This window comes from Guillardia theta (assembly GCF_000315625.1).
Source record: "Guillardia theta CCMP2712 unplaced genomic scaffold GUITHscaffold_178, whole genome shotgun sequence".
Classification (NCBI taxonomy): domain Eukaryota; class Cryptophyceae; order Pyrenomonadales; family Geminigeraceae; genus Guillardia; species Guillardia theta.
Window position 1 is genome coordinate 69,678 of NW_005434498.1, and position 22,266 is coordinate 91,943.

Sequence of the window (22,266 nt, forward strand, 5' to 3'; positions counted from 1 at the left end):
GCTTCAGCCTCTGCCTCGCCTCGAGCTCTGCCGCTCTTGCCGAGGTGCTGTGCAACTGCCGTTTAAGCGACTGCTCCTGGATCGAGAGCTCCTTTCTCAAGGCCTCCTGCTCCTGCATGGAAGTCTGGAGCCTCTTCACGTCCTTCTTTGCTGCTTTCGTCTTGGCCATGGCGTCCTCGACCTCCTTCAGACTCTTGATCAGCTTCTGCACGTCCTTCTCTGTCTTGTTCAGCCCATCGATCTTGGTTCGCAGCCCCTGCAGCTTCTCGTCCATCTCCTTGAGCAGTGAGTTGTCGCTCTCCAGAGCTGACGACATGTCCCCGATCTCCTTCTTCACCCTTTCGGGAGAGCGAACAACAAGGTTCTGCAGCTTCGACACCTCAGTCTTGAGTGTGAGCAACGCAAACTGATCATGGTCGCGCTTGTCGCTAAGCTCCTGTCTATGTTGCTTCATCTCGTGGATCTTTGCCTTGAGGTTGCTTTGCTCAACATTCAGGCTCTTGATCTGCTCCTCCATCTTCTCGTTCTCTTGCTGCAGGCCTTGGATGATCGGCTCTTCCTGCTTTCTCTGCGCTCGAAGCTGATGCAGCTGCACCGTCAGCTCCTCAAACTTGTTGTCTACGACGCTCTTCTCGTTCTGCAAGTTTTCCTGCAGTGGATGCTCAGTCAGTCATGGGCTCATGGGATGCATTCCCTACCGTTGCCTCGACGAACTGCTCAAATGTCGACACCTTCTCTTCTCGGAACTTGGCAAAGTTGATGACAGCACTGAAGATCTTGCGGATTCTGGGATACTCGGGCTTGGAAAGGTCCTTGTGGCTGAAGTCGTGTACTCCCGACGCTTGCATCAGTTTCATTCTGTACAGACATGTCACAATATCTTCACTTGGGAATCGTAGCGAGAGGAAGGAGACATCTACTCACATGGATCGATTGAATGCAAGCTGTCCAACAGAAAACTCGTGTAGCTCGGGATGATCAAACACATCGATTCCGCTGAATCGCATCTGTGCATTATCGTCCGCACTGAATCCCATGAAGATGTCAAGCAACTGCTCCATCACTCTTGTGATGTGATCGGGTGATGGCTTGACCAACTGCTCTTCTGTCATGGCGCAACCCAACTCGGACATGCATTCGAGGATCTCGCGATTTTCCAGGACAGGAAAGGAGTATCCAGACATGATGAAGCTGTTTCTGTGTTGTTCTTCTCTTCTCTTCTTCTCCCTTCTTCTCTCGTCTCCCCTCCTTTGTTCTTCCTCCTGCCTTCGCTCGTTTGTTCAAACCCGCCGTTATGCCCGTAGTCTCTACCCACCCGCCTGTACACTAACCATTACCCCCACCCTCAAATTACCCTCATTTTACCCACCAATTTGCCATTTGAGGACCCTACCTGCCTTCATAAATAAAACACCCCTGCTCAAATGAAAGAATAGTACCCGTCCTGCTCCGGTTGGATGGATAGTACCCTTACCCTCTGACTACCACAATATTTATCACCCCTACCATGCAGAATAACATAAATTCGGTACAGTTTTTCTTTGCACCACCCACGATCCCCAAGTACCCCTACCTCCTTCGTTGGACTACGAGGTTCCGTGGCAGGCCAGCCCTTCCAGCGATCCGCATATAGCGAGCCTGATAGCGAGCTAGCGCAGGAGCCTGAGGCAAGGAGAGAGCGGAAGGAGAGGGTCGATAGACTCCAAGTGCATAGAAGCGACTCTGCGGGATGTTCGACATGATTCGACAAGCGGTGAAGTTGTGGGAGCGGCCCGATGCCATCGAGTCCGGGCCTGGGTGCAAGCCGACGTATCGCAATCATCTCTGCAGAATTGATCCTGTTCCAGGAGATTATGGAGAATATCTTGCGCCAGATCAGTATCCTGATGGTAGCTACAGGAGCTCAGACGTTCCGGTGGGAGGAGACTGGGTTTACTGGGAGCATTACGCTTGCACACTTGACATGAAGAATGGAACATGCATCTAAAGAGCAACTGGCTTGTTGGCATTCCTGAATTTATTCACCGATGTTGGTTACATTTTTCTCAAGATTTCGGTCTGGTCTGCCGGTAGCAAGTTGTTGGTAAAACACTCCGAAGAATGTTCAGGAATGTCGAGGATTGTTCAGGATCCTGGGCTGATTTGAGAAAATTGTGGTGAGATGGATTGTGTAGATTAAGTAGAAACGGCTGTGTTTGCTAAAGTGAACGGTTATCGATTTGATCACAGAGCGCAATGAAGAAAAGGGTTGCCGTAACATGTGCATCACTACTATGACTGCGCAGCAAATCGCTGCAGGCGTTTACGTCGCATCTCTTCCTACGAACGAGGATGAGAATGACATACTTATGCAGGTCAAGACCTACCACAGGGTCCACAGCGACTTGAGGTGCCTGAAACATGAGGCTCTCGGCAATGGCTGCAGGCAACAAGGTTACCAAGAGATTTCAGGTCACAAATAAAATACCAGCAGCGAGCTCAGGATCCTCTTGAGGATCTACACCCGCAGAAGCGAAAGCTGCTTGGATCTCAGCACTGTTGTCCTCCTGAAGCGAATAACCGGAGCCAGAGAAAGCAGACGAAGCTGTGGTTTTGCTCTGAGATGCCACGGGTCCCGAGAGCTGTAACCGCGTCAGAGACTGACTACTCACAACTGTCGAAGTTCCTGTGTCACCTGATTGTCCGAACACGCTTGGACCAGCTCTTCCAGTCTTCTGTTGTCCTTCTCTATTGACGTCTGTGGAAAATTTCCTCTGACTACAAAGACGCTGTAGCCGTCATTCTTCATCTGCATCAAAAGCATCCCCAAATATGAGTCCGAAACGAATTTCGGTTTCTCATACATGGAGTTCACATCAAACCTGTTCACAGGTTGACCGCATATTCCATGAGTGTCAATACTCTCACCAGTATTTCCCCAGCCGACGCAGGGAGAACCAGTGTTCCGACCTGTTGAGGATGAAGCCGATCTCCTTCTCAGGACTTTTGAGCACCCCAGCAGTCTCAGAGCTTCCCAGGTGCATGCACTGGTATCCACGCGTCATCAAAGCCTCCAAGATCACCTGAGGGACGACAACATGGTCAACGAGGCGAGGACGGCAATAGCGCTCTCAACCTGAACGCTGAAGAATCCGTCGGCGCGGACATTCGCTGAGCTCAGATCAGAATCGATCCTGCCGCTGCCCAGCGCTTGACGTTCGCGTCGATCAATGTCAGCTGCGATGTCAGCTAGCTGAATCTCATCGAATTCTTGGTCTTGAAGGAGGTTGTTCAAGCAGTGCACGGCACACAGAGAGCCGATCTGCTTCTCGTGATACATCCCCTTGAACCACTTCGACAGCTTCTCCCCATCCACTGGCTCTGCAAACGAGTTCGGCTGCGGCGGGTTTGCTGCATCATCAGCGGACTTGAAGTCTGACAGCGTGTGAATGGGCATCCCTCCTCGAATAGCCAAGACGCGCAAAGAATGAGTTGTTGAAAGCCTCCAACCTATCAGCCGATGTATAACAGGTGTGCTAACCGCTGACAAAGGAAAGAGAGCAAACAACAGAAAGCCGATACTAGCCCTTCTTGTGTGAAACACTGTTTCTGACTTCTGTATTGTTTCTTCCCTTCTCTAACGTTGCTTTTCCGTTTCGTTGAGAGATCAAATCATCAACACTTTCTGGTTGCTCTTCTTGAAAACCGACGAACACGGGGAACCGATCAACCTCTATCCAGAACAGCACCTCTACTCTACTCTCCTGCACTCTTTTCGCCTTTCCCTTCCTATCGCGACTATCTCTCCTCCCTTCGTCTCTCCTTCCCCGTCCTCGCGCGACGGGGCACGATCTCTCTGGGTTTTGAAAATACGTTGAGCTCCAAAGGATTATGAAGAAATGATACACAATTAGCTATTGATGTTTTTGAAAAATTATATTATTAAATATTCTACTGTGTCATCATTACCAAGAAAGTTCAATTTAAATATTTATTAGCTTTTTTACGAATAGAGGGTCGCAAGACATTCTAAATATTTGAGTCTTAATTTGGAAAATGAGGGGATTGCTTTGAAACTGCTGGTTGGAGAAGCCCGAATCGTCGTGATAAAAAACCACTTTTAAATGTAGCTTATATTACGTGGTTTTACAACAGTATTAAAGGGTGGTAGGGGAATAGCGAAATAGATGGTGGTTGGAGTAATAATATAAGTAATGCATGAAGGAACATGACGGGAAGAAGTAGGAGGGGGGTTAGGATGAGGAGGAGAGGAGATATCAAGAAGATAATGATGATGATTGAGGAGAAGCAGAAGGAGGAGCAGACGGAGCAGAAAAAGCGGGGAGGGGGAGGGGGAGTGATAGAAGCAGAAGACATCGAAGGAAGGTGAAGAACCTGCTCGACTTAGAAATTTAATTAGACTTGGGAGAGATGAAAGATAATCTTCAATAGCAGTATAATTATGCAGTAAAGAGTCAGGCGGGAAATCATGGACAACGAATACTGGAAATCATAGACAAGGAATACTTTTATTCCAGAATATTTTGAGCTTGAGATAACAGTTGACTGACCAGAACACAGGCACGAACAGTTTCATAGTCACAAAGATGTCTGAGACTGCTGAGGACGTGTGGTTCAGGGAACGAGCAGAGCAGGTGATCCTCTTCTCCCTTCTCTCATGTTGTGGAGGTTGTGCGTGCTGGATTCGTGTGTTGCTGCTGAAGCTCGAGCTGGCGCTGCAAGCAGATGCTGGCTTGCATTATGCTGGTTGTGTCGTATGCTGGTATTGCATGGTGTGCTTTCTTTGTTGCTTTGTTTTCCTGGTGATGTTGGTAGTAGTTTTGTATCACGTGACAGTTTTTTTCTTCGCTGGTTTCTTTCTAATCGAAATGCAGCTGCGGATGCAGAATGTTTTGTCGGCTCACTCTGGTAGGTTGTGTTTTAAACCATCAAGTGGTGTTGACATTCTTGCAAGCATGTTCAAGCATCCTCGTTGCACACCTGAGTGCCTTTGCTCCATTGCACCAACCAGGTATCCTCCCTTCTTCTACGGCGTCATGGCTAATCTCAAGCTTAGCATCTCATGAGACCCAGCTGGTACCGAGCCAGGGAGCGTCGCCCTCATCGTCAGTGGCTGAGGAGACTCAGCAGGAGGTCAAGGTGCGGAGAAGGTACTAAGATCGTGTGTACTCCAATTCCCTTGAGCTGAAGTTTGCACGAAATAGTTCAAAGAAAGTGAGGAAAGGCCCTTGTGTCGACCGTGCATGCTCAAGATGCAGGTCAGTATCTGATGCCCGCTATTGGGCGAGGTTGATGATATTTTTATGTGTTACTTTCTTGAACGTGAGGGTTGGCAAGCTTACCCAGTGCTCATAGGTTGAAGAAAGTGAGATGCAGCGGAGTTCGTCCATGCGTCGAATGTGTTCTTAAGGGAGCAGCGAACAATTGCGATGTCGGGTGCGATGAAGAAGAAACTTCATCTGACTACAAAATTCATGTCTGTTCAACTTTATGTCTTCCTCTTTGTAACGAGCATGATGATCAGCGACCGCTAGCCACTTCTACAGTTTTGGACTTCTTAAAAGGTTGTTGAGATCGATCCTGGTTGTGTATGTAAGACTTTTGCCATTTGCAGATGTAGGCCTTGAAGCAGTCGAGAATGCCGCGAAAGCTCGAGGAAGAAATTCTGTAAAAGAGGAAGAGGAAGAGGGTTCACTCTCTAACGTTGAATCCTTCAGGTTGTCTTGCGACGGTCATGGGAGTTCGGCTTTAGTTATACGGAAATCATTAGCGGTGACAAAAATGACGCCGGCTACAGCTCAGCTGATCTGATGCATGCAGCTTTCATCAACCTTCCTGATAGCATATGGGACGCGATTGACAAAGGGATTCATACGCTCCACAGGCAACTGAATGAACCTTGATACTCCTTTCTGCGATGCTGATGTGCAATCAGAGTTGCTCCGATGCTCAGACTCAAAGCTGCGCTTGAACACGATACGAGTTTGAATCCTCAAGGCTCTGTGAACCCGCCTAAAGCACTTCCGAACGCGAAAGTGGTTTCGATGCGAGACATCGAGAATGAATGTTACAGTCCAGGTCGCTGACCCTTCTTCAACCCCCCGTCCCGCTATCCCCTATTCCTTGCTCCTCCCTCCCTCCCTCTCTCCCTCTCTCCCTCCCTCCCTCGTCAGTTGTTTACCGTAACGGGGAAGAGCAGAAGCGCTCCAGGAGAGATTCGGACACGGGCGTTACGTGAGCTACCGCTACGATCCAAAGACGTCATTCCGTCAGGTATTGAATACACTCATCTTTGCCTCCCTCCCTCCATCCATCCCTCATCCATGCCTCTCAGCTGAGATATGTTGTCAGAGCTTCATCGTGGGTCCAGAGGTGGGTTATGTCTTTGGCATCCATCCCGAGGAGATCGCCAGTCGCATTGGTAAGCTTTGAAAGATTGAAGCGAAACAATGATCGTATTTCAGGATGCAGTGAAATGGGGCACTTGTTCAACGAGTTTGAATTTTTATGTTTGATGCTCGACCAGGTCACTTGAGCATCGTTCATGTGCAGATATCTTGACCACATCCCCCCAGTTTTGCAACTGTCTACGACCAGTCTACAAGTGTTACTTCCGGATGAACAACGTGGTTTGTGTCCCCTCCCCCTTCCTGGCTGCCCCTGCCTCTCCAATCTCATTTCTTCCACCCAACCATGTGCAGAAGCAGGAAATCACTGATTTCTTCACCTTCTTTCTTCAGCACGGCTCCAAGCCTGTCGTAGTCCGTGCGACTGTGGAGCGGGACTGCGACTATGTGGGCTGCTCCTAAAATCGCCTTCCCATCTCATCCTTGCACTGCAGTTGGGGCGTGTGGTATGCATTCACTTCTTGTACGACACCGTCACGGAGGTACAAGTTTGTCTCAGTCGCCTGTCTCAGACGCTGATCGTTCGATTCACAGGAGGACTACAACCAAGACATCGCTGACAACCCCGAGCTCGGGCGACCCTTCGCAGGTCTGAAGCTCCTGCTCTCATGCTTGCTCGGCTGAAGCGCTGGTTTCAGCGGCAGTGGGCGATCGACGATCCTACAAGGAGCTGCAAGAAGGACACAAGCGTGAGATGCAGGTGAGGGGGAGCGTGTTGCCTTCATCTTGTTGCTTCCTCCTGTCTGACACTGTGCAGTTTCAAGGCAAGATCCTTTACATGCGCAAATCTCCGGTGGGAAGAAAGAAACTCGAAACTCTCGCCAAGGTCCTCATACTCCTCTCCTCTCTTTCATCTTGTTCTTCTGTTCACTTGTACGATCAGGAACTTCGGTATCGTTTCGCTCCCTTGGTCAAGGCTTGCGACAGCTGGCCCACTGAGCTGCATGAGCCGCTACGATTGTTGGCGACAGACTGCGGTGAGAGTGGAGGATGGCGAGTTAGCGCAGCTCCTGACGTGGAATCAGACTCGAAGACGCAGGTTCACAATGAGGCGATGGCAGTGTTAAGGTATTGAGGAGGATCAAAGGGAAAGAGCAGGAGCTAATGCCTGCCTAGGTCCCTCAATGCCGCGTGTGGGCAGTTATGCATGGGGAGGTATGGAGCTATTTGATAATGTGATGAAAGTGAGGCTTGAACAGCAACGGGCTGGTCCAGGAGGATGACTCTGCTTCGAGCCAGCATGACGCCGATGCCAGCTCAGTATCCGATGTGCCTTCTCCAGATCCCTTCGATTCGCACCTCCTCGTCTGACCAGTGTGATGATACTCCGTTGGGCTCTGTAAAACTCTTGTTGGAATGTAGTGAAGACCAAAGAAAATCAGCTTCACCCCTCTCTCCTCCCAAATCTTCCTTCTCCATCTCTTCCTTCCCCCTCCATCTCCTCCTCCTCCTCCTCCTCCTCGCTTCTCTCTTCCTCCCCGTCCTGCCCTCCCTCCTCCCTGCGAAACGCTGTGCAACACTGTTCTACTTCTATTGCCCCCACCCTACCCGATGGGGTCTCTGTTTTTAATTGTCTTTGCGGGGGGTAGGGGTGTCCCAGCCTTCTAGCCATGGCTTCGGTGATACGTTGTAGCGGGGGTCGAGTTGTTCAGGCATACATTTCATCGCCTTCCTCCTACTTCCATGCTAGCAGGCATCCCACCTCTTCCTTGCTGCATGCTAGCAGATCTCCTACTCCCTCTACGTTCCATTCGCTCTCCTCTCCCTGTGCTTCTTCGTTTCGGGGACAGAGGGCGTATAGCGGTTTTTTCCATGAGGGCGAGCATGGAAGGGGATGGCCCAAGAGGCAGAGAAGCGAGCAGGTCAGGAGATTTACAGACGGGAAAGCAGAAGAGACGGGAGGGGGGAGGGCGAAGCGTCCAGGCCTAACGGAGATGAGGATCTCCCACACTGAGATTCGGCACTCGAGGATGGACCTGGGGGAAGCGCAAGAGCAGCAAGGGAACCAACAAGTTTTTCAGCAGTACCGGGACGCAGAGATCTCCTCTCCTCAGCCCGGTTCCTCTGACGCTGCTTCCTGGGAGGAAGTCATTGAACGACCAGGGCCGGAGACGTTGATAGCACGACCTCGCGGTCCTCGGCAAACCATTCGAAGCTCTCTCTCAGCTCCCATCCCTCCTCCCGGCATGCTGGCGAACAGCAAGGGAAGTGCCTCTCAGCGCTGCGTCGCCTACTGCACAGCTGAGCAGTTCGATTGGGACGGACTCTTGAAGGTTCTGCAGAAGTCGATGGTGAGCTCTTCGCGTAGCAAAGCTGCTGCTGCTGAAGCCTTTCCTTACCACCACTACACCCTCCTCCTCCTCCTCCTCCTCCAGATTTCAGCCTCTCCTCGTCCTTCTCACGAGCTGCTGCTGCAGGTTCCCTCGATCTACTTCTCGGAAGTGATTCACGTGAACTTGCAAGAATCAAAAGAAGCGAGTGAGGGCGACGTGTTCTTCTTCAAGGATGGCTCCCTCGTCTTCTGGGCCATTCCCTACGATCAGGTCTCAAATTCGCGGACATCAGGGCTGCACCAATGACCTCCATGCAGGCGACCAAGATCTTGGATCTGATCGAGCCGTACCAGATCGGAGCATACCATCGTGAGGACATTCTCGATTGCTACTCGGAAGTCATCGACTTCACCTACGGCAAACAGGTTGTCCTTGCAGCATCTGCTCTGAGCTCCCTCACCCGCTCCCTCAGGCTGGTTTGCTTCCCAGTGGCGAGCTTATCCTCTCTGTCGGACAGAACAACTGGGCTAAGGCACAGGTGGAGGCTGGACGCGATTGTGACGTGATCTGATCATGACAAAGATCCTGGAGAAAATCGCCTTCAGCCATGGGCTGCAACGGTCAGTAAAAGTCTCGGTAAGAGGAGGAGAGAGGGAGGCCGCCGTTGAGATCGCCTCCTGCAAGGTGATCGAGAGGATTTCTGAAGATTTGATCAAGTCCCTGAAGCATATCCCGGACATCCTGATGGAGAAGAGGGCCCTTAAGGTTTTTTTGCTCTGGCTCTCTGCGTCTCTTCTCAGCTTCTGCAGCTGGACAAGACGGCGGTGATGAAGATCATGGGACAGCTTCTCTCACTCAGAGGGTTGATCAATCTCCACCTTCCCCTCAGCGAAACCCCGGAGGTTGAACCTTGGACGTGCGACCCTCACGGCTGACGGGCCAACAGGCATACTGGGAGGAGCCATGGTTGGAGGACCTCTATTCCAAGATCTCACGCGAACTCGACCTTACGGGTAGGATTCGAACGTTGAATCGCAAGCTCGACTATGCGCATCAGGTGCGAGAAGAGCGGTTGTGAGAGTTGTTAACACAAGCCGGCAGGTCGTCGAGGTCTTGCGGACGGAACTGAGTGAGAGGCACAGCACAAGGCTGGAGAAAATCATCATCTTCCTCATTTCCATCGAAGTAGCCTTCGAGATGTTCCACTTCTTTGCATAACAATGGAAGCTTCACTTCTTGCATCTTGTACCGTTAAGAGTTTACATAATGTACAACTTGGTAGGTAATGGTGAAGGAGCTCATTTCCCTCCCTGTCGCCTCCTCTCCGCTGCCGCAAGCATTCTCCTCCTCCTCTCTTCATCCGTATCTTGACATCCTTTGCGTCATACCACTCGCCACTTATGGCCCAATCTCACCTGCGACTGGAGGACCGAACGTCGATCCCAGTCGGCTTCCTCGCCCGATGAACGCTCTAGTTCTCTCCTCCTCCTGTGCTACGGGGCTGATGTTCCGAGCTCCCTCCCCTTCCTTCGGGGGCAACTGCTCTCGGTCGGGATCTGATGTTGAAACGTCAGTAATGGAGGACAGCAGGAGGGGAGAAGGGGCGGGGGGGCTGGGGGATGGGGGGATGGTGGGGAGCACTTGAAGGCGCTTGTGAGTCGATTGTGATGGTCTTGGATCCTTCTCTTCGCTCCCGCATCATCATGCTGGCAGGAGAGCGTAAGGACAGTCGGTTGAAACATCCCCAGCTGCACCTCTGCTGTGACTCTCGGATCCCGCTGAGCTCCTCCGTCAAATCTGTGCGGAAGAGAAGGAGAGCATCGTGCGACCCCTCATCGCAAAACCCGAGCGCCTGGAGCTTCTGATCGTCTTCCAGGATCGTCCCTCCCACCGTGCGGATGCTCATGCAGTCTCGTGACCATCCTTCCTGGTCCTCGATGGCAAATTTGAGCGCCTTAATCGTGGCATCGGGCTTGAGATGGAGGTGAAGCATCCTCCCATCGAGAGTTGCGATCTTGATGAATGAATGAGTTACAACGATCCCAACCACCTCGCTTCCGTCCCTCCTCTCTGGCACCATTACCAGCTCCCTTCAGCTCCTCCTTCTCAATATCCACTTCCTTGCATGTCTAATTTCCTCTCCTCCCTCCTCCCTCCTCTCCATTACCTTGCCTTCTATCATCTTCTTCATGCTCCACCCCCTCGCCATTTTCGCTTCCAAATGTTTGTCGGTGAACACCTTGACCAGCATTGTATTATACCCACCCCTCCCCTTTGCTCACAAGACCACCCCATCAAAGCAAAGGAAGTACCCCCGAAAACCAACTCGTATGCTCTATTAGGTACCCACCCTGTGTTCCTACAGGATCCCCCAAACCCCCTCCGACCATTTCGTCATGCCGCGTCACTGACGCTTGTCCCGCGTCCTCGTTCACCTCCTCATTGCCATCCTCCTCTGCTTCCTCTTTCCCGTCGTTCTCCTTACTTGTACTTTCATTATCTCACGTCCACCCGCCCCTCTGCTCCTCTGCCTTCACTTGCTGGGCTACCGACGCAATCTTGGCACCTTGACATCGCTGGGTAGCTGTCCGTGACCATGAATAACCTCGCTGGTGCTATTGGCGACCTGCTGGGGTCAAACCAGCGAGATGACGAAGACGAAGACATCAACACGCCTCTGAAACCCTCCAAGCATGGCTCTAGACGCACCAAAACCAGATCTGGTCGCTCGTCCACAACCTGTCTCACGGTATTCCTCTTCCATAACGGTGGCGAGCTGTCAGTGACGAACAATACAGATCAGCTTGATCGCCTTCGCAGCCGCCTTCATCCTTTGCTTGATCTTCTTGGCCACGTCCACAATTTCTGAGGGTGCCTGGTTCAGCCATTGGGGCTTTGGGGACACATCAGCGGTCCGAACAAATCGTCACATTCAAGTAAGGTAGAGGCGACAGACAGAGCAGCCTGATCTTGCTGAGCAGAATCATGATTGGAAGAGGACAGCAGGAGCCGATAGGATGGACACATCGGTGGGGCAAACCCTTGTTCAAGTAAATCAGAGCTGATTTGGAGGCGCAGGGATTGGAGAAGAAGATCCAGCACCTTGAGCGGTCAGGCTCTCTTCTGTTGAGCTGCTTGGGCGCTCACTGACAGCAACCAAGAGAACTGCAAGCAGCCAATAGAGGCCGACGGGCTGCTCAACCCCGTGCGGCAGCGCCACATAAGACCAAGAAAGTTGACCCGTGGGGGCACGAAGATTACGTGGATGAAGTTGGTGCTGAGTTCCGTTCCAACCGATTTCCTGAACTCGATGAGTACAGGTCGAGAAGAAGGAGAAGGCAGAAGAAGACAGCATCAAGTGAGTTTGGAGGATCTGCTTGTATCCATTACTCTCTCATGCTCTCGCCACAAGTCGCAAGTTGTCAAAGGAAGACAAAGACTCTCTACACCTCGACACGGAGGTTGAAGTTGCTCGAGCAGCAGGCTATTACGATTTGAAACGTTGACAGGGGTTGGACAAGAAGCACAGGAATCTTTTGCGAGCAGAGAAAAAGGCGATCGGTTATCTCATGCCCCGCACGGTTTCTGAAAGTGACAAACTTTGCTAGACATGCAAAACGCGTATGCTCGGAAAGCTGCAGCTAAAGATTACAGCAGACGGTTAGCGACGATGTCTTCGTGCCCTGCTATTGTAAGCACTCAAACAGGCAGAAGGAAATCGACGAGATAATGCCCTCCGACATCGACTGTTGACTTCCCTCTCCCTAATGTTGGTGCTGATGTCGACACAGGCCCGGGCCCCAATTGTCTCACTGCTGGGCAACAGAAGTTGAGTCCTAGGAAATACAAGTTGATTCACAAGTTGGAAGCCTTGCGAGGCAGTCGTCCTGCTCTGACTGTGACGATCGCAGGCATCCGCCATGGCACAAGAAGTATCCCAGTGAATTTGACAACGTGCTCAAGCCCAGTGACTGGGTAAAGGTAAAAGTGTGTCAAGTCGTCAGTTGAGAACCATTCACGAGCTGCGTAAAGGTCTCAGGAAGGTCCGATTACGCCAGGCAGAAGGCTGAGGTGGATAGCATGTTTGCGCCAGAGGTAAGTGGAAGCCCTTGAGCCTTGAGAAGCTGAGATGCCTCAAAGGCTAAAACCGACGGAAAAGGGGAAGCGAAATCAAGCTGACAGATAGAGAGCAGTAAAGCTTAAGAAAGGCATGCTGTTTATCAACAACTTGTTGGCTTGGAAAGAAGCCAACATATTTACATCGTCGAAAACCCAAAGATAAGCAAGTCACACACGTGCCTCCCGGCAACACTCATCAGGGAAGCGAGAACGAAATAGAGGCATCAATGCTGCCTATGTAGATGATTTCACATCATTCTTCTTGTGGATGGCTACTCGGATGGCGCCTGTTGAAAGCATCAGACAGAAAGGCGTACACTCTAAAGCTCGCGATGCCTATCCAATCTTGTTTGGTCTTCAATTGATCGGCTCGCAGAAAAAGCTGGTGGCAGGAGTCAGCAACAATTCAGCCTGTCTTCGTATGGGACAGTAACCTTATCAGAAACCTGGAAAACCAAAGGATGCTCCGACTCCAACACTTCCTGAATCATGGATGTTTGGAGGTCCACTTTTTGCAATTCCGCCATGTTCTCGCTCTAACGCACCTCAGCGTGAGGAATTAAATTTTTAGTCATCTTGATGCTTACCGTTCCCATCCACATATCTCCCGTATCATTGATAGCAAAAAATTTCTACACACCCACGTTTAGAGTTTCTTTCTGATCAAAATCGAGAAAACAACCTTGGTCCACCCATTCTTGCCTGAAACATGTTGGCAGCAGTCCATCCAACCGAAGAGGACGTAATCTTCTTCTAGAAGTTCATCCGGCAGTTTGCTCTTGGCACTCGAAGGATTCGACCAAGCCTGATCCATAGATATGAGTCAGATACAGCAAGAGCAAGAGGAAGCGATTTGATTCTTTTGATTGCAAGCTGAAAAAAGGGCAACGACGATTACGACAGAACATTTTTACCCGCTTCAGTAGTTCTCCTCGAATCCCGCGCTTGTACCCGTTCAAGCTCTTTGATCCATGTTTATTCCCATCCCCATCAAAGAGAGCATGATGATCGGAAGACTTTCTGCTTCTATCTGTGTTCAACCCCCCAATGTGTGGATCAGTTGTGATCTGATTCATCGTCGAGTCTGGTGAGACCTTTGACTTACTTCGTTGAAAGGAAAACCTTGAGACATAATCAGTGCCTCATCTTGTCAACAGTACATGCACAAGAGATATGGGCGTGTACAAGGCAGTCACAGACTTGTGTGAATGAACAAGACATCTTCGTATATTCATCACAGACTTGTGTGATTGAACAAAACGTTTGTATATTCAAATGCACAGCACAAGGAGGAAGCGGGAGGAGGACGAAGATACAGATAGGATGGAGGCGCCAGGCTGCACGACAGAAAGGCGCATTACGTCGCCACTGTACACTGGAAATGAGGGATACGAGTAGGTCCGTGGCCCCGTAAAATAGATAAAATACTACTGGTAGAAAACTATAAATATATTTGACTTCATGTATTACATATTGTACATGGTAACATACATGTAATATTAGAAAATATTTAAAGACATGATTATACCACGAAAAGAGATGCCTGCCAGTTGCAAGTCTAAAATTCAGTACAGATCAAAGACGTACTGATAAACAAAGATTGTACCAGTACCAAGAAATATTATTCTATGTGGTACCATGAAATGAGGAAAACCACTAATATAAACAATGTGTCCTGCCGTAAAACTACCGGGAGATGCGTGCAATCAGTTTTCATAGTTTATAAATAAATATTTAACCGGCCGTGACTAGACCACCGGACTCCGAGTCCGGGAGGGCAAGTGGCAATGCGGCCGGGCCCGGGCCCGGCCCCGCCGGCCTGAGGCTCGCCGACGGTGGCCCACGGTGACTAGTGACTCGGACCGAGGCTCGGAGCGCGGCACTGCAGCCTCAGTCACTGAGTGGGGGCTTTCCTAGCCGCCCGGCCCGGCCGTCTTGCTAAGGTCGAGTCTCAGGCATGTCTGGACTCCGGCGGCGGGATGCTTGGGTTTCACCGTCATCCCAGCCGCCGCATACAGTCTGTGATGCTCCGTCACACCGTGGCTGCGACGTCATCGCCGCTGCCGCTGTCACTGCAGTGCATTGCGGCAGTCACGGCCCGGGGCGCGGCGGCCCGGGCCCGGGGCCCGGCGGTGACGGCCGCGCCCAGCATGGCCCGCGGCGGAGCGGCGGTGCTCTCCGAGCGCCGGTCCGCCGGATTGATCGGACTCAGGGCCGTGCTGACGGTGACTTGACTCCAGCCGAAGTCCGCCGGGCCGGGCCGGGGCGGCGCGTCTCGCCGCAGTCGGGCCGGGCCGGCGGCCCGCCGGGGCCGGGCCGGGCCACTGCCGCTGAGGCCCTGCAGTAGGCAGGGCAGCAACAGGCAGGGGGTCGGCCTCCTATGTGAAATGGAGTCTTTTTGCTCTTTTAGTTGCAACCCCACCACCCCTACAGTCTCTGCCAACCAATCACCTAGTATCACCCCCTACTAGCTCCCTTTACACCCCTCGTTGTCCGGAGGGTAGGGTACTTTTCACCCCCACCCCCTGCCCCATATCTTGCACATCTCTTTCGTACCTACACCCTGCCTCCACTATTGCCGCTGACATCACCCCTACCCTCTTACCCTGTTGCGTCCTCCCAATCTCCTTTAAAACCTCGTTTCTTCCCTTCGCACTTCCAACCCACGTCTTCGCTTCTTCTGACTTTCCCCCCTCCCCTGGTCCTCAACTTCTCTTCTCGGTCTCGCTCTGATTTCCTTCTCCTCGGCTTTGTTTCTCTTACTCATTCCTGGCCTTCTTTGCTGCTCTTTTCACATCTCAGGTACCTTATTGCTCTCAAGCAATCTCCTCGTTATTGAATCAAAGCAAATATGATGCGTGCAATCACGCTGGCTCTATGTGCTGTACAGATATCCGCTTTTTCTGTTCCGCTTAGAATGACTGCAATGCCGTGGCCAGTGAGAGCACTGAACGATGCGGTGAAGACAGCACAAGTTGTCAACGATGGGTGGCAGCGACACGATGATTCTATGGCAAAGATTTTGTTGCCGATTGCAGAATCAAAGCATTCCATTATAAATGACGGGTGGATTGCTCATGACAAGGCTATGTTTGCCTGGATCCTTGGCTCAAGCTCGAAAGACATGCAACTGGAGTCGACGGCAAGGCCATTGCAGGTTTGGACAATCGCCCTCGAAGATGCCTGGAACGCACATGACCATGCGGTCTTTAACGCCATGACTGAGAGAGGAGGACTATTCGAAAAGATGGACGATGCTTTTAAGATGACTGAGAGGATGCTGGTGACGATCACCCAAGGAACTGAGATGTCAAATGCCGCGATCCTCATGCACGAGGCTGCAATGAAGCGAGGATCCGAGGGCATCGTTCAGGTCGTTTCGGCCATTTTCTGATGTCAGGCTGATTTTCCGATGCAGGCAAAGCGAATCATGCGACAGGCCTCGACTACTCTTCTCAGAGAGATGCAGAATGCTGAATTGTACGACTCGAATCCTTCTATGGAGTACAGCATCTAATACGACAGATTCTGCTCTGACGTTAGCAAACTCCACTGGCTGCCATCCCGCTCTGACGTTAGCAAACTCCTCTGGCTGCCATGCTTATGAATATGTTTGAGCTGCATAGATAATTTAGCCTTTTGCTGCATAAAAATTGACATCTGACACCCTTGGTCTGTACAAGCACTGGTGGTTGCAACAAGGCAATGCCTACTTGTTGTCATGCCAAAGGCTCTAATGAATGAGAGGCGTGTGCAGTGGCAACTCAAGCAGACTCAATACCTCTTGTCGCATCTTCAGGTTTGCACGAAGACTTCTGAGGTAAAGTCTCGTCGGTAAACGCTCTTGGTGAAAGTCAGCGTGCTAGCACAACAGCAGAACTCGTTTCAGACCTCTCCGTTTTCACCCAGCCCGTAATCGCGATCAGGCTGCAAGGTTCCGACAGGGATGACCCTTGTGGACGATAGCTTGACATTAGCAGAGGTGCTTGGTCGCAGGTACGCGCTCCTCGGCGGTGCCTGTAACAGCATGCAAGTCATCGCCCTGACGAGGAGTGCAAGCACGAACCAAGAACGTGCTGTGCATTGAAGACTTGCAGAGAGGACCATACCGAAGATCAATCGCAACCTGCAAATCTTGAGTAGAGACGGTGAGAAGAAGACGAGAGTACGTTGCTCTGTTTTGGTGACTGGGAAGCAGCTCTGTTGACGTCCAAGTCCCCTCTCTCCCTTGGGGTTGTGAAGGACAAGGTGTACAATGAGGCCCCCGCATCTCCAAGGCCATAGGATGTCCGAGGTCTCGCTTGCTCCTCCACTGGAGCACTAAAAATTGTATTCACGAGTTCTGCCTTTCGCGCGAAAGAGGATCGACTTGCCTGCTGTTCTGGAATGCTCCAGCCTTGTCGAGGTTCCTTCCCCAGGCCGAATAAGAAGTTCGCATGTCCACCTTCCATTCCTTGTCCATTTGTATGTTCACCTGAGCTCTCAGCTGTCACAAATATGTGCATGGCATAGATGGCAAGCAAACCGCTCGTGCTGCTTCTATCGGCTGTGTCTTGACGACATTTGGGCCGAAGTTCTTATACGTCGACATATAAAATGTTTGTCCATCTTGACCTAGTCCTGTCATGTTATCAGTGTTGGGTAGTCATCACTACATGAAGAGGGAACCAAGGTTGTCCTTGTTGATCGTCGGCTTTCCTTCTACGCGCATCTTCAACCCAAGATTCGAGCTTTCCCCTGTCAAGCTTCAGCGTCTTATCACTTTAAGGTGCCTCTGCCTGTGTAAAGGTCTTTGGAAGGAGCGCGGAATGCGTCGACGTATGTAGTTTGCGAATAGAGCTTGCTTCCAAAGCGGAGAGAGCTTTGCCGGACCTGGTGCCCCACATCTCATCGGCGAGTGTCAAGCGAGAAACAGCGCGAGTTCTCACCCGGTCTCCAATAGCTCCTGGTTTTGGCCTGCGAGCTCCTTCTTCTGGGTTCCAATCCACTTTTGACATTTCCATACTTGCCCTAGTGCCTCTACTTCGCGATGTGGGCTCCTGCTTCGTCTTCGACAGCGACGGCCGAAGGTTGGAGTTCTGTCGCAGGAAGGCAGACTTAGGCGGAGGTTGGAAGCTTTCTTGCATAGAGGAGACGCACAGAGGACCATAAGGCTGCACTTGAACTTTCTTTCTGTCTTTTTGAACAAATATTGGAAGGCGCTTTGAAGCAGATAACCCATCAAATGCCTCGTGATGCTTAGGGTTACCAAAGTCCTCTTTATACACTGTGCGAACGTGTCCGAGCTTCCCGTCGGCCTCAATTGTATCTTGAGTCTTCGTCGTCTGAATGTTCGCTTCCAAAGGTCGTACGGGGAAAGAGTCAACATACGAGGTGCTGTAGGTGGTGTTTGACTGGCCCTTCGCGGCAATGTGTACAGTCTTGGCGCTTTCGATGGGTTTAGTCTTCTGTTTGTATGCCTCCCCGAAGTCCAGGAAACTTTCGCCATACATTGTTCTGGCATTTTCGCCCAGCCCGAGATCGTTCGAGTCATGAGATTTCTTTGATGGGATGTTCGTCATTTTAGAGGATCTTCCAGCATACACGTCAAGAGGAGGCGCCTCGTATTCGATCATGTACGTTGTCTTCCCCACTATCTTTGACCTCTTCGAACCAAAAGAAATAGTTCCCTTCCTGCGAGAAGGACTGCTGAGACTCTCCATCGCAACACCGTGTCTTGTGTCTTTAGTCCCTGAAACCAAACAGAACATCAGCAACCACGCAAGAAGCAACGATTCTAAGCTTTGAAGTCCGCCCCTGCCCCTCCTCGTCTGCAGTCGCTCGATTCCTTCTCCACCTCCTCTGCTCTTGACGACTCATTTGCCACCTCAGTGGGATCTCAGCATATCCTCGTTCTCCAACAGTCCTACACCGTCATTACTAACCGTCCTACATCTACATGCTCCCTTACCCAGTCCGCCTCACCTCACGATGGCACTGCCGGATTTCTTTACTCAAAGTTAGCCGCCGGGATGATCCGAGGCTAGTAAGTTCAGCACAGTGCGCGGCACTGGGCCCGGTTCCGAGCCTCCGGTTTTTAGCCGGCCGGCCCGGCCGCCCGACTCGTGACTGATCAAAGTGACTGAGTCCCCCGACTCCTGCCGTCCCGGTATTCCACTATCAATACAGAATTTACTCATCTCATGATAGTAAATTCACTTGATTACTTTACTCAAAGTTAAATTAAAAATCAGTACGAGGACAATAATGAGAGTCGAGGAGGCTTGACCCTGACACTGTACGGTCGCACAGGCCAAACGGCGAGAAGAGAAAGACAGCGAGAACCAAACCAAATCCTGCCGACTGCTGTCCCCCAAACTTAACTGAAACTTGATTAATAATGAGGTACTGGTGCTGATTTAACTGAACTTTGAACATCACGCATGTCACATAAGGATTCTTTTGAACTTCTGAAGTAAACTTTTACTTTGTGATGTAAACTTTATAATTTCATCATTATTCTTTCTTAGATTGAAATATACTTATCATATTTCGAATTTTCTCCCGAGAAAAGAGCACAGTCGATCATTTGAATTCAATTTATCAACTTATGGAAGTTGATAGTGCAATCACATGATGATATCCGGAAACCGATTGGCGAGGTTTGAGGCGTCATTGTAATTGAGGGGTGCAGGGGTGCAGGAGTATGAGGGGTAGGTAGCCAATGATGCAGGGGGGAATGATGGGTGGGGGGTGCAGTGGGGTCCGTTGGCTCTTTAGGCCCCAGAGGGTGGTTGAGATATACTCTAACCAGCCGTGGTAAATATCAACCCCACCCATGTCGTTCCATCGAGGCTATGGTAAATGAAAGGGTGATCAGAGTTCAGACAGACATGTTTAGAGTAGACGGGGTGGGTGGGGAATCCATCATTTTCTTTGATTTCGTTTCGTTCCTGGTACGGTCAAGGGCTGGCCGGCAGTGACGCCTGATCGTTACAAATAAATGTTAGAGCAGGAAGAGCTCAAGGATGGGGATAGATCTGATTATGACTCGAGTGGGAGACTGTAAGAAAGGGGATCGGATGTTATCAGGCAGCCTGTGTGTTTAACGTCTTGAGATCAAAACGTGACGGCTAGTTGATGTGAGAAAAGAAGGAACCTTGGAGTTTGTAGAGCAGGTTTAATGCTTTAGAAAGGATGGAGCATACCTGGATAGCGGTCAGGACCATGAGGTATAGCTTACCAGTTTTTGTTTTCCCCTGTATGATTGTTTATCTCCACGGCCAGACAATAATATGTTATTCTGCGTAGATACATAGGTAACATCTATGCTTTATTTTACATCTAGAGCACAGTAATCTGTCAGCATGTTCTGTGGAGCACAAACAATTGTTTGAATTCAATCTCTGATTTTATTTTATTTTTAGAGATATTTTCTGATGGGTGCGGGTATTGGAGTCGCTGCCAAGGTAGGAGTAGTTGCTGGCGGAGTAGCTGCTCTCCTCTTCAATGCAGGACCGAAGAGACAAAGGAGATGGCAACATTCATTTGAAGGAGATGGCCAACGATCATTAGAATCCAGCTCGGATCGAGATGTGAGACCTGGTCCTCGAAACAAGAAGAAGGAACTCAAAGAAAGCAAGTTTATGGAATCAAATGAACGCAGAGAAGTTTCACAGATGGAAATGTTTGAGGAGCAGAGTTTGAAGATTCCACCTTCTTCAAGCAACTCAAATGTACAAATGCGTGAGGATCAGAGCTTGAAGATCCCGCCTTCGACAAACAAACAAAACTTGCAAGATTTTTCACGAAACAAGAATCCTGTTGCAGAGAAGTCCCTTAATCTCGGCTATGAAGAAAACACCAGATTTCAAGCACCACCCGTGGGCATGAGCAAGCGGGAATCTACCCTGGATTTTGAAAAATCCATGAAAGAAAAGGAGAAATTTGCACGAATTCTTGATGAAGCTGTTGAAATGCTCGATCGTGAACTGTCAGCTTTACAACATCATAAGGAGGTGAATGATGTACATCACAAAGTTGAAGTCTTGAAAGACATGACCCAGAGGCTGGATCCAGGAATCAAAGAATCAGACCAAAGGGCAAAAGAACTTGATGCAGTCATTTCAAGACTTGACAGGAGGAACCGATAGAGTTTTCAACCTTCCTTCAATCCAAAAACATTCAATTAATAATCTGAAATCTGTACATATAAGTAGATGTTCTACTCATAATTTTGGTGTACTAATCAATACATTTTACAGTATGCTCATGTTCAGCTTAAATCTTCAAAGTATGATCCTTCAACATGAGAATTCAGGCCAACACTGAATTAATGAGGAGCCTGGCAGTGACTTCTCAATCCTTGTAGAGTGACGAAAACCTGGACGAAAACCTCGTCACATACTTGGTAGGGATGGCCTGGTGCGCCGCGCTTGCCTCAGACCCCTGCCAGTCCGGTTCAAGTTCGTACACGTGACTGATAATGATAACTTTTACAGCTGGTTGGGAATTTTAGGTCCGTACACACAGGATTGCTTCATTTATTACCACGACTCTGTGATAACTACTTTGTTGGTACTCTCCTCACATAATAAAATTTTAGTGAAAGGTTACTGATGTCTGAAAATATAACTCTTCGTACACTTGACGCGGTACACTGGTAGTTACAGGGAACAGTGGCAGTTCAGGAATCATTTTTAAAATCACTCATAGACATTTTGGTAGTAGCTATATACGTTATAAGAATTCATGGTACTAGGAACTAAGACTCTAAGACTTGATCCATTCAGATTCTATAAGGCTAGCTGGACAGAGGGAACAGGGGTGGTAGTCCCCTAATCCAACAGTGGAAAATAGGGGTAGTCTCAAGTAGGGGGGGTGGTGTGTCATTGCGGGTTGGCATGAAGGCGGGAAGTGAAGGAGGGAAGAATCAGTTCTGAGCAAGATCAAAAACTGCGCAGAGCAGGTCGGAACAAAAGTTACCTGCATGAAAATCCGCAAAACAATCCTTTACAATTACAACACCAAACATTGCTAAAAAATGAGAGTGAAATCATTCTTAGTATGCCTCGGTTTCATCAATGTCATCAACAGGGTGGAAGGCATTGAAACAACTATGAACATAAACAACAACTACCTAGAAAGCACCTCACAGATATCCCTGCCTACAACATACTGGTGGAAAACAAAAAACATCTCAAAACAGGTGTGCAGACAAACGAAATACAATGCAAACTGTACAGCATATTGTGATGCATTCATTAACTGTAGCGGGCACGGGCGGTGCAGGGGAGTAGACGGGAGGTGCGAGTGTCTGGCGGGCTGGGCGGGAGAGCGATGTAACGTGTCGGCGGGGGCGGCGGGGAGCGGGAGCTGCGGGGAGGGCTTCGCGGGGCCAGGGTGCCGGGCCTGCTCGCAGGACGTGTACGGAGAGAACTGCTCGGCAGCCTGCGAGGCCGGGACGACCTGCAGCGGGCACGGGCGGT

At 50.2% G+C, this 22,266-nt stretch overlaps 9 protein-coding genes across 9 annotated transcripts in view; 6 read left to right on the top strand and 3 right to left on the bottom strand.

The window, feature by feature from the left end:
• Positions 1–366: 366 nt before the first annotated feature.
• GUITHDRAFT_98317 (hypothetical protein) lies at positions 367–1,264 on the bottom strand (the record flags this gene model as incomplete). Its single annotated transcript, XM_005820410.1, has 3 exons — positions 925–1,264; positions 699–858; positions 367–649 (listed from the first exon to the last, which is right to left on the bottom strand). Coding segments are annotated over exons 1-3 (702 nt in total), but the record flags the coding sequence as incomplete, so codon positions are not given.
• A 1,383-nt stretch (positions 1,265–2,647) lies between these two features.
• On the bottom strand, positions 2,648–3,319 carry GUITHDRAFT_81385 (hypothetical protein; the record flags this gene model as incomplete). The annotated part of the gene is made up of 3 exons (XM_005820411.1): positions 2,648–2,861; positions 2,908–3,062; positions 3,116–3,319. The coding sequence occupies 3 exons, from the start codon at positions 3,317–3,319 to the stop codon at positions 2,648–2,650; spliced, it is 573 nt and encodes a 190-aa protein (XP_005820468.1).
• Positions 3,320–4,868: 1,549 nt separating this feature from the next.
• On the top strand, positions 4,869–7,718 carry GUITHDRAFT_120339 (hypothetical protein; the record flags this gene model as incomplete). Its single annotated transcript, XM_005820412.1, has 16 exons — positions 4,869–4,908; positions 4,955–5,011; positions 5,057–5,150; positions 5,356–5,436; positions 5,936–6,038; positions 6,352–6,421; positions 6,553–6,629; positions 6,741–6,794; positions 6,842–6,889; positions 6,942–6,996; positions 7,046–7,107; positions 7,165–7,233; positions 7,291–7,384; positions 7,433–7,475; positions 7,524–7,562; positions 7,607–7,718. The coding sequence occupies 16 exons, from the start codon at positions 4,869–4,871 to the stop codon at positions 7,716–7,718; spliced, it is 1,098 nt and encodes a 365-aa protein (XP_005820469.1).
• A 659-nt stretch (positions 7,719–8,377) lies between these two features.
• On the top strand, positions 8,378–9,898 carry GUITHDRAFT_120340 (hypothetical protein; the record flags this gene model as incomplete). The annotated part of the gene is made up of 9 exons (XM_005820413.1): positions 8,378–8,698; positions 8,825–8,950; positions 8,998–9,105; positions 9,153–9,218; positions 9,263–9,316; positions 9,365–9,445; positions 9,490–9,582; positions 9,627–9,737; positions 9,782–9,898. 9 exons carry the CDS (start codon positions 8,378–8,380, stop codon positions 9,896–9,898), a joined length of 1,077 nt encoding a protein of 358 aa, XP_005820470.1.
• A 320-nt stretch (positions 9,899–10,218) lies between these two features.
• GUITHDRAFT_156029 (hypothetical protein) lies at positions 10,219–10,718 on the bottom strand. The gene is made up of 2 exons (XM_005820414.1): positions 10,435–10,718; positions 10,219–10,386 (listed from the first exon to the last, which is right to left on the bottom strand). Exons 1-2 carry the CDS (start codon positions 10,671–10,673, stop codon positions 10,251–10,253), a joined length of 375 nt encoding a protein of 124 aa, XP_005820471.1. The 5' UTR covers positions 10,674–10,718; the 3' UTR covers positions 10,219–10,250.
• A 348-nt stretch (positions 10,719–11,066) lies between these two features.
• GUITHDRAFT_156030 (hypothetical protein) lies at positions 11,067–14,143 on the top strand. Its single transcript, XM_005820415.1, has 19 exons — positions 11,067–11,429; positions 11,479–11,616; positions 11,662–11,709; positions 11,759–11,790; positions 11,842–11,950; positions 12,001–12,038; positions 12,093–12,141; positions 12,190–12,241; positions 12,289–12,340; positions 12,388–12,541; positions 12,592–12,661; positions 12,713–12,775; positions 12,821–13,088; positions 13,138–13,181; positions 13,234–13,335; positions 13,387–13,431; positions 13,482–13,604; positions 13,714–13,921; positions 14,116–14,143. Exons 1-10 carry the CDS (start codon positions 11,277–11,279, stop codon positions 12,431–12,433), a joined length of 717 nt encoding a protein of 238 aa, XP_005820472.1. The 5' UTR covers positions 11,067–11,276; the 3' UTR covers positions 12,434–12,541; positions 12,592–12,661; positions 12,713–12,775; positions 12,821–13,088; positions 13,138–13,181; positions 13,234–13,335; positions 13,387–13,431; positions 13,482–13,604; positions 13,714–13,921; positions 14,116–14,143.
• A 1,316-nt stretch (positions 14,144–15,459) lies between these two features.
• GUITHDRAFT_156031 (hypothetical protein) lies at positions 15,460–16,464 on the top strand. The gene is made up of 2 exons (XM_005820416.1): positions 15,460–16,172; positions 16,218–16,464. Exons 1-2 carry the CDS (start codon positions 15,726–15,728, stop codon positions 16,314–16,316), a joined length of 546 nt encoding a protein of 181 aa, XP_005820473.1. The 5' UTR covers positions 15,460–15,725; the 3' UTR covers positions 16,317–16,464.
• A 3,288-nt stretch (positions 16,465–19,752) lies between these two features.
• Positions 19,753–21,392, top strand: GUITHDRAFT_156032 (hypothetical protein). The gene has a single exon (XM_005820417.1). The coding sequence runs from the start codon at positions 20,218–20,220 to the stop codon at positions 20,929–20,931; it is 714 nt and encodes a 237-aa protein (XP_005820474.1). The 5' UTR covers positions 19,753–20,217; the 3' UTR covers positions 20,932–21,392.
• Positions 21,393–21,896: 504 nt separating this feature from the next.
• Positions 21,897–22,266, top strand: part of GUITHDRAFT_81377 (hypothetical protein) — a gene marked incomplete at both ends in the record, with an annotated part of 2,241 nt that continues 1,871 nt past the window's right edge. The window contains one exon of the mRNA XM_005820418.1: positions 21,897–22,124. Within this exon, the coding sequence (XP_005820475.1) occupies positions 21,897–22,124 (228 nt within the window). The remainder of the gene's footprint in view (positions 22,125–22,266) is intronic.